General features: G+C 56.8%; 1 protein-coding gene across 1 annotated transcript in view; it reads right to left on the bottom strand.

Moving 5' to 3' along the window:
* Positions 1–6,205, bottom strand: part of PLCD1 (phospholipase C delta 1) — a 12,488-nt gene extending 6,283 nt beyond the window's left edge. The window contains exons 1-2 of the mRNA XM_015564862.1: positions 6,060–6,205; positions 2,359–2,523 (exon numbers count right to left, since the gene is read on the bottom strand). Of these exons, the coding sequence (XP_015420348.1) occupies positions 2,359–2,523; positions 6,060–6,150 (256 nt within the window). The 5' untranslated portion in view covers positions 6,151–6,205. The remainder of the gene's footprint in view (positions 1–2,358; positions 2,524–6,059) is intronic.
* Positions 6,206–10,372: the final 4,167 nt, after the last annotated feature.

The following is a 10,372-nucleotide window of genomic DNA, read 5'->3' as shown; positions in this document are numbered from 1 at the left end:
CCGCCCCGTGCCCGCACACACCCTGAGCACCCCAGGGTCTCCTAGCCACCTGCAGGCCCCATGTGTGTGCCATGTGCCCAGCCCGGGCGGCAGGCTCTGGGAAGTGGGACACGTGAGCCCTGAGCCATCTAGGGCTCAGGGGACATCTCTGCTTAATCCCTGTGCCCACAGCCTCCTGTGCCCCGCCAGGCCCCACACCAGCTGCCCCCAACCCAGGCTGGAGTACAAACAGGAAGCCTGAGCCCTGGAGCTCCCAGGCCGGCACCCCCACCCACTCCAGAGAGAAAGTCCAGATGCCTCCACTGCTGATAATGCCTGTCTGCCCTGGGAACCAGGGTGGGGTGGTGTGTGTGTTGGGGGGAAGAGGGGGGTATTGGTGACAGAATCAGGGGAGACTTAGGGATCAGGGAGCAGAGGCAGAGAGAACTGGGGGAGGGGAGCCACTCCTCCCTCACCTGGCCTCAGTTTCCCTGAGGATAGAGTACCGCTGAGGACAACAGTCTCACCCTCAGGGCAGGGAAGCAGCCGACAGGCAAGCACAGCCCAAGGCCTGCCTCAGTGTCTCTGACATGGAGGGGAGCCTCTTGGGCGACTGTCCTCACCTGACCACACCCGACGCCCGGCCCTGGACCTGTCACCCCTGCCGCCCCCTCACTCACGTCCCGTCCTCAGTCTCGCCCTGCTTCTTGCTCACATGGGGTCTCCTGCCTGGAAGTCTATCCTGCCCTCTGCTCATCGCCGTCCCAGTGTGAGGGTCTCACCTCCCCAGGGCAGGTCTGGAAAGGCCTGAGCCTCTACTCCGCTGCCGCCCCCACCCCCAGCCCCACAGGTGGGAGGCACGCACTGGGAACCATTCATATGGACTGGCTGCTGGGCTCCCAGGAAGCCCCAGGGCTCAGAGCATAAGATGCCCGTTCCCGGCGCGCCACCCACCAGCGTGTAGCGGGAAACTCCATATCAGGGCAGAGGCCTGTGAAGAAGCCTGGCTGGTGCCCCAGAGGCAAGGTCAGGGTCACTCCAGCCGCGCTGCGGCAGATGTGCCCTGAGGGTGGTTTTCTGAGAGCTTCAGTCTCCATCCCCTCGGACCCTGCCCTGGCCCACAGCCCCAAGGCCCCAGCCCAGCTCCCCGCATCTGCCCCTGCTCCTGTCCTGCCTCACCTCTGGCCCCTGAGGCCACAGGTCAGCAGGCCATACCTTCTTATGTTTCTGCCCAGGGTCCTGAGGCCTGGCAGACCCTTCCTGGGGTCCCTTCTGTGGGCTGACCCTCCCCTTCCTCCTGTGACCCTCCTACTGCCTGGGCCTGTCACTGTGTCTGACCTCATTCCCTATAGGCCTGCCTGTGTGCTGACCCTGCCTGTCCCCAAACGGCCGAAGGGAGGGGAATGGGCGAGGGATTTCCTGAGGTCTGGGCTGTGAGAGACCCAGCTGCACTGGCCCACAGAGCAGCCACCAACCGCATGTGGTCATTTAAGTAGAAATTCATTAAAATCCGACCAAGTTAAGTACCGTTCCTCAGTCACACTAGCCGAGTTTCAAGTGCTCCGTGACCACAGGTGGCTAGTGGCAGCCGTGACAGACAGCCTTGGTCTGCAGTTTTCCCACCAAGTAGAGATGCAGCGTAGACCTCGCATGTGACAAAGCCTCGGGGGCAGTCTGTGTTAAGCCGTCATCAGAGTTTCCCCCTAAGGCCTGGTAGGGGACACTCTCCATTTGCAGGCCTGAGCCTTGGGTTCCTGGGCCATTTCCGAAGCTTCTGGAAAGCCCTCGGACCCCTGCCCTCGAGGGAGCTACCCTGCTGAGGCCTCTCTCTTTGTGTCCTAACCCCGCTCTGCCCCATCTCCCTGCTCTGGCCCCAGTCCTAGGGAAGGACCCCACCTTATGTCCTGACCAGGATTTATCTGCCCCAACTTTGGGCTGGCTTTGGCCTCACCACACCAGGAGTCTAGTCGCCCAACTTCCCTGCTCCCCACAAGGGCCTGGGCAGATACCTACGCGTTCACACAGCGCTATCCAGCTCCCTCCCTCCTCCGAACCTGCTTTCCCCACCTGTGGTCATGGTTACATGCCCCTCACGCCCAGAAGCCTTTAGCATCTCCGTCTGCAGTCCTGAGTCCTGCGCGCTCCAGCCCCACCCAGAGCTCAATTTTAACTGCCCCCTCCCCCAGACTCTGGCTAGCTGCAGTGCCCCCCTATCTGGTCCTGATTGCATGCCTGACCTATACCCCGCCGGGCTGGGACTCAGTTTCCCTATCTGTGGACCTGGTCCATGATGGACCTCCACCCCCAGCCAGCACCAGTGTCCCCACTCAAGCATGGGTGGCACACTCTGCCTCCTCCCCCACAGCCCCAGGCACTCACAGAGCTGGGACTCCGGGCTCCGCATGACCTTGCGGGACTCCTGCCAGATGGTCTTGCAGTCTTCCTGCAGCTTGTAGAAGCGCTCTCGCCGCCATGAGTTGGACTTGACCTTCAGGAGCTGGGTGCCCTTCAGCAGCGCCTGTAGGTCCTCGTCATTCTGCAGGCCTAGAGGGCAGAGCTCGTAAGATGCCACCTCCTCCGGTGTCCCTGCTGTCCCAGACCCCATGCTGGCCACGCCCACCTCCAGGCCCTCTAGGACAGTGATGGCGAACCTTTTGAGCTCAGCGTGTCAGCATTTTGAAAAACCCTAACTTAACTCTGGTGCCGTGTCACATCTAGAAATTTTTTGATATTTGCAACCATAGTAAAACAAAGACTTATATTTTTGATAATTATTTTACACATTTAAATGCCATTTAACAAAGAAAAATCAACCAAAAAAATGAGTTCACCTGTCACCTCTGACACGCGTGTCATAGGTTCGCCATCACTGCTCTAGGAGCCCGCTTCTCCGCAGCCTCGTCCCCATCTCTCTGTTCACGTCTCCCTCCTTCAGCCATGCTCCAACCTGCCCTGCCTCACACGAAGTCATCGCTGAGCCAGCTGAGGGCGTGTAAACCTTGGATGCCTACCCACTCAAGGCCACGCTTCATACACTGACCTGCCACCCACAGCTGAATGGACAAAGGGAGGGCAGCTAATCTAAGGACTCCTGGTCCCTGGGGAACCAGCCCCCCCAGGAAGTAGCCTGGCTCTGAAGGACGAGGTGGACTGTCCCGTCTGTAAACTGAGGATAGAAATAGCAGCCTCCTCAAAGGGAAGGGCTGAGGTTAAATGAGATGATGCACGATTCTGGGAAGGTCCCGAGGTAAAGCCGTTCTAGTTCTTAATGTCAACATTGTAGTTACTCTGGGGCCCTTGTGCCCATCTCTGCCACCCTCACCATGATCGCCACCCCTGACTTGGACCTACTTGAGTGGGTCTTGATCCTTGTCCCAGAAGAGAGAGGTGCCCCTGTCCCTCCATGGCCGCCCCATCACTGAATATCCTGGGTCCAGGACGCCTCCTGGTACAGCGCCCTTAAGTCACAGTGCAGTCCTTTCAGACGCTGGAGCCAGCCCCAGTCCCACAGCGAGGACCAGAGCCCTGGCTGCTTGGCACCCTCTTGCTGCTCTCGGAGACCCAGGCTGGCCTGAGGCATGGGCTCCCAAAGCTACAATGCCGTTTGTCCCACCAGGCCTGAGCAAGAGGCACCAAAGGGAAACTATACCCGGCTCCCCAGGAGCCCTCACCCCCAGCAGACCCTGTACCAAGTGTGATCAAGGAGAGACCCCAACTCTAATAACCTATCATTGTAACATAGAGTGAGATACATCTATAGCTGTGCCTGGACATATCACCCTATATCTGTATCTATAGATCTGTATCTGTATGTACCAACCTATATCTGTATCTGTAGATCTGTATCTGTATGTATCAACCTACATCTGTATCTATATCTATATATATCTATATCTGTATATATCACCCTAGCCACAGGCAGTCCAGCAGCCAGCTCTGTTCAGAGCCCATTGGCCATTTCGCCTCATGCCTGTCACCAATATTAAAACTGTGTGGCCATAGCCGTCTTTCTCCTCTGCTCCGGCAGGGACCGGGTGGGTCCCGTCTGTGGGGCCTGTGCCTAGGCGTGGAGGCCTTTCTTTTCTGAGCCCAGATTCCCAGCCCCTCACAGCCTCTCCCACCTTGTCCTGGCCTCCCCGCTCCCTAGCCAGGCCCACACACCCACCGGACCCACAGAACTTTCTGGACGTAAGCCTCCGTCACCACATCCTCTTTTCCCCTTGCCAGGCTCCTGCCTCCCGCGGGGGACAAAGTCCAGGGCTAACACCCGCCCCCCTATCACTTTGGGCACCTCCCTTCCCAATCTGTGCCTCTGGTCCCCTCAGCGCTGGGCCAGTGCAGTGTTGGAGGAGGCGCCTCGGAGCCTTCTCAGAGGTGATCTTCTGATGTGACCTTCCCCCACCTTTGTCCCAAGTCTCTCCACCCCAGGAGACCCCTCTGCCTCGGTGGGAGCAGTTCCCCTTCGGCCCCAGGGGAAGCCCAGTGGAGAAGGGGGCTCCTAAACTGCCGGTGGTGTCTGTGGAGCTCACAGCCAGAGGAAGGGGAGGGGAGCCCCCAGGTTGCCAGACTAGGCACCTCAGCGCCTGCCGGGGATCCCACAGTCCGCACCCACCCCCAAGCTGGGCACACAGGAGGACCAGCCCCTGCCCACGGCACCGGTGGGACTGTGGGGGAGGGGGTGGGAAAGGAGGAGGTGAGCTCCACCCTCCAGCTCTGGAAAACACTGTGAGGAGATGACATATTCATCCTGTCCCGGAGCCAGGCTGTGGCCCTGTCTGCAGTCGGACAGAGATAAGCCCCCTGGCTGCCGACGTGACTTCCAAACACAGACCTCCGTCCCAAGGTCCGAGTTGATAACACTGCCCTCTCGGCTGCTGGGAAACTCCAAGGTCCGAGTTGATAACACTGCCCTCTCGGCCGGCCGCTGGGAAACCTGGGCAGGCACCTCCACCTCTGAGCCTCCTGGAGGCCCTTTGTTTCCGAGGCTCCTGGGCTGCCCGCCCCACCACCCAGAAAGTGTGGGCACTCCTCACCCAGCCCCGTTCACTTAGCTCTACTGCCTTCTCCTGTGGGGGTGAGGGGAGAGGCGTCTGAGCTCAAGGGTCCCGGGCAGACCTTGCAGCCTCACTGACCTGCCCAGGCCCGCTGCACGCCACGAAGTGCCCAGGAGAGGGTGCTGTAGGCACTAATAGGAGGCTGGGGGGAAGGGGGTCCCAGGAGTCCTGACCTTGTACCTAGTGGGGTGCATAATAGAGACAAACTGGGCTTGGGACTCATAATAATACATAGCAATACTGAGGTCAGGTCACACAGTGATGTACATTGTTACACGGAGTCACACACAGCCACACAACGTACAGTGCCTTATCATCATCATCATGATAATAACAGCATCCACCATAATAATGGCTAGTATTCGAATAAGATACTGCTCTTAGCGCATGTATTTAACCTCCCTAACAACCCTATGAGGGAGGCACTATCACTATTCCAATTTCGCAGATGAGGAAATTGAGGCTCAGGGAAGTTACATGGTGGAGTCAGGACTCAGAAGCCTGCCCAAGGGTCCATGATAGGAAACATTACCAGGTGCAGCCACCACTCAGGGGTACACTGGCACAGGTAGTAATGTCAGAAAGCCCACAAAACCTGCATAATAACGCAAAGTGATAGAATCTCTCAGTCGCCTGGATCACCCCCTGTCACATCTGTCACCCATAGTGCACACAGCACAGCATCACATCGGACCACACACTCTTGCAGATCATCTCACAGCATGACAGTCACACCAGCTCGGCACCAGGCCACATACCCAGTGGAGCCTCATAAATCTATAAACAGGGAGGGAGGGAGGGGTGACAAGGAGCAGGGAGGCTTGGAGGAGCTGGGGTGTGTCAGGAGGAGGGGTAACCAATGCCCCCAGGACTCACCCCACATGCCACCCCTGCAGACACGGCCCCACAATAGGTCACACACTCCCAGGGATACTAAACAGGTCCAATCAAAGGAACATCTAGTCCGCCTCCTGCCCCAGCTGCCTCCCAGTCTCCACAGACGTCGGTGTTCCCTGCGACCCTTACCCAGCCTCTGCCCATTGAGCGCCGCCACCTTGAGGCTCTGCTCCTGCAGGTAGAGCTCTCTGGAGTGGCTCCGGCCCCGCGGAAACTGCATGATGCGCCGCAGTGGCCTTGCCGCCCGCCGAGCCTGGCCCGGGACAATGCACTAGTCTCCGGGCGCCTAAGGAGGCGGGAGCAGGGGGCGGAGACTAGGAGGGGGCGGGGCTACAACCTGGCTGGAGGGGCGGGGCCTCCGGCCTAGAGGCGGGGCGAGAGGGAAATCTGGGCCGAAAGGGGCGGGGCCGATAGCCCCTGGAGGTGGGGCGAGAGCGGAATCCGGGCGGGCAGAGGAGGAGCTAGAACCCCGGGAGCGGGGCGCCCCGGAGGAGGAAGCGGAGAAGTGACGAAAACCAGAGGCCAGAAAGCGGATCGAGGGCACAGCCAGAGCCAAAGAGGTGGGGACAGGGAGGAGCCGGGCCTGGGCAGGGGATGGGGTGGAGGCAGAGCTATACCCAGGAAGCTGGCCCGGGGGCGGGGTCAGGGCCCAGCGGGGGCGAACCCCGGGAGGGTCCTCACTGGAAAGGCGGTGTTCCGCCGAGGGGCGGGGTCCGGCCGGGGGTGGAGCCTGAGCCTGGCTTCCAAACACCAGCTGGGGTCTCCCGGAGGAGGCTGTGAAGGGGATGAAGGCTGTGCCAGACCACCTCGCCAGCCAAATATTTTACCAAAATTACTCAACGAATTCATTGTGACTTAGCTGGCTGTCGCCTCACTTGTGGACCTCAGGCAGGCCTGTTTCCTTCTGTCTCCCCACCTGAGTGGGTAATCTCCAAGGGTCGGAATGCGAATGGAATTCTTGAAGGGAAAAAAAAAAGCTGATCTTCAATGAGTCCATTAACGCAGGCTTACTTTGATAAATGCACGAGGACGCCTGCCACTGTATACACTGCGCTGCCAGTGTGCAGGGGAACAGTGGGACCTTTCATCAAGTGACAACCTTCTCTGTCACTCACCCAGCAGTTATTTATTGAGCCCCTACTGTGTGCCAAGGTCAGGACACCACCCTGCAGGCCTGACTCACTCCTCTCTTGCTCCCTGCCTCTGAATGGTTCTCTTCACTTCAGCTCCCGTCCCCAGCGCTGGCCGTGAGTCACTGGCACAGCCAGTTAGTAGCACAGACAAGCACAGCAACGATAAAATGAAGCGCCAGGTGACTTGCAGAAAGTCACTCCACAGAGCGTAAGTCATGAGAGCGTGTTAGTGTAGATGAGCTGCAAAACGGGCACGGACAAATTGTTACTCATTTTGGAGAGGGGCGGGGAGCAGAGTGTAAGGGGAACCTCTGTTTGAGAGAAACCATGCATGGGTTGTTAACTAGAGGACCACGACAGAATCACATCTCAATATAATTTGCTCCTTTTGAATTATGTCCACAGAGCGTAAGTCATGAGAGCGTGTTAGTGTAGATGAGCTGCAAAACGGGCACGGACAAATTGTTACTCATTTTGGAGAGGGGCGGGGAGCAGAGTGTAAGGGGAACCTCTGTTTGAGAGAAACCATGCATGGGTTGTTAACTAGAGGACCACGACAGAATCACATCTCAATATAATTTGCTCCTTTTGAATTATGTATTTTTTTAATTCTTTATTAGTTAAGGTATTACAAATGTGTCCTCATCCCCCCCCCATTGAATTATGTATTTTATTGTACATTTAAAAACAAGATCCTGAGAAGGGCCTGCAGGCTTCACCAACTGCCAAAGTAGCCTATGGCACACAAAAAGCTACTGATCAGGGTGGATTAGCGTGTGTCTGTGTAGTGTGGGCCTGGAACCCCTCCTGTGGATGAGAAAACAGGCCCAGAGAGGCAAATGGATTTGCCCAGGGTCACAATATCAGGCAAAGCTAGGACTGGAGTCCAGGTCTTCGGAGGCCAAGACGAAGCCAGCGTCTTCCTATATAGCCTGCCTTCCCCTTTTTAAAAATTTTAATCCTAACCCAAGGATATGTTTTTATTGATTTTAGAGAGAGAAAAATGGAGGGAGAGAGGAAAAGAGAGAGACATCAATGTGAGAGAGAGACATCGACCTGTTGCCTCTTGTACACATCCCCACCAGGGATCGAACCCACAACCTAGGTATGTGCCCTGACCAGGAAGCAAACCCACAACCTTTTGGTGTGTGGGGGGACAGCACTCCAACCAACTGAGCCACCCGGCCAGGGCACCTGCTTCCACTTTCACAAATGCCAGTTCTCACAATGGGGCGCAAGGGATTCGGTGTAGGAAAAGTTAGTGGAGGTAGATGTGTTCAGTGAGGACAGGGCCCTGGAAGGTTATGTCCTTTCGGGCACATCTGGGAACCTGCTCGAGAAGCCAGTGCAGCCCTGGCCAGCATGGAGAGAGCAGAGGAAGTGAGTTAGGCGGAGATGGGGGGCCTGGAACTTCAGTCAGAGGGTTTCAGACTTGGAAAGGAGCCCCTGATTCTTGAATCCAGTTCTAGGCATTTTTTTCTGGCTCGGGATTGCCTTAGGGTGTAACCTTATCTCCCAAAAATGAGGCAGCAACTCACAGGGCATGGTCACTTGGGGGATGGGCCTCCTGCTGGAACGTGGCACAGGCTGGGTCCCAGACACTGTTCTAAGTCCCTTATAGCAGCGGTTCTCAACCTGTGGGTTGCGACCCCTTTGGGGGTCGAACGACCCTTTCACAGGGGTCGCCTAAGACCATCGGAAAACACATATATAATTACGTATTGTTTTTGTGATTAATCACTATGCTTTAATTATGTTCAGTTTGTAACAATGAAAATACATCCTGCATATCAGATATTTACATGACGATTCCTAACATCAGCAACATGACAGTTATGAAGTAACAGTAGCAACATGAAGTAGCAACGAAAATAATTTTATGGTTGGGTCACAACATGATGAACTGTATTTAAAGATTAGGAAGGTTGAGAACCACTGCCTTATAGATATCACTTCATTCAATCCTCACAGCAATCCTATGAGGTAGGTAGTATTCTTATCTCCCATTTTACAGATGAGGCACAATTAAATCAAGGGATTTGTCTTGATGAAAAAGCCAAGTAGTTTGCCCAGAATTCATGCAGGTCTACTACACTGCCTCTGCATGCATCTGGGGGTGAGGACAGAAAGGACATGTCATACCCAGAGAGGCAGGTCTCAGACAGGATGGGCCAGGGCGGCCAAGCCCACGCCACAGGACTGGGAGGCCCTGGCTGAGCCTCCAGGCAGCTTCCTCTCTGGGGAGACACCGGGGTGCCAGGGGAGAGAGACTGGACAAAGGCGTAGATGCCTGAGGTGGAGCCCATGCCGACATGGGCTGAGGCCGCAGCCGTGCCAGAGGCGACCGAGGGCATTTAGGTGGTCTGAGTGGGAGGCAGGCGTGTGAGAGGTGGCAGTGTGCGGGGCAGACAGCGCTAGACTAGCTCAGGGATGACGAGAGAGAAAGCAAAGGTCCCCAGTGTGGTCCTCTGAGCTGCCAGTCTCCCTTCCTGCCAGGCTGGCAGGAGCATTGGGGCACCTCTGGCCTGAGGAGAGAAGAGGGAGCAAGGAAGGAGGGGGGATCCCATGACACGAGGTTGCCTCGAGGAGCCCGGGCTACTGGTATGAGGGTAACAGCTCTGGGCAACTGGGAAAGGAGACAGACCCGGACTGGCGGGTAAGAACACCTCCGAGTGGGACAGCGGGGGGCGCTGCCTTGCTCTTCCCCACCTGTAATGTCCAGGTCTGGTTTAGAAGGTAGTGGACACGAAGTCTCTCACCCTAAGGGGTCTAGGAGACTGAACGAGGTATGGTTGAGCAGTGATTGGGGTGAGAGGGGCGGGGCTTGCTGAGCTGACTGACGCTGGGGAAGGGGGTGGGGACAAGAGGGTAAGCTCCCCAAGTGCAGGCGAGCCCCCAGGCTGGAGCAAAAAACGTGCCAGGTCCAGGTTGGGGTCCAGTCCAGCCATCAGGCCTCCAGGTCCTGGGGTCGGGAGCCCGCGGCTGCTCTCCCTCCAGGAGGGACCGCGTTAGGGCCAGGAGCTGGCTCAGGCTCCGTTCGGGGTCAGAGGAGACAGTTCGGCTGGACAAAGGGTGGAGGCGCAGGCATTCCCAGCTGAGGCTTGGCCCGGTCCAGCCAGGAGGATGCGCATGCGATATTTCAGAGAGCATTTCATGAGCCTCTGGTACTCTGAGGACAAGTTCAGGTAGAAAACTACTTAAAGTCGTGGGTGTAGTGACCAGAGTAGAGTAGTAGATCATCTTTTTAAAAACTGTTTTTTCTGTTTAATTGGAGAGCAAAGAGCAATTCAAAGAAACATTGATGGCATC

This window comes from Myotis davidii, unplaced genomic scaffold (genome assembly GCF_000327345.1).
Source record: "Myotis davidii unplaced genomic scaffold, ASM32734v1 scaffold81, whole genome shotgun sequence".
Lineage (NCBI taxonomy): Eukaryota > Metazoa > Chordata > Mammalia > Chiroptera > Vespertilionidae > Myotis > Myotis davidii.
Note: the sequence above shows the minus strand (reverse complement) of the source record. Positions and strands in the feature narration are given on the sequence as shown.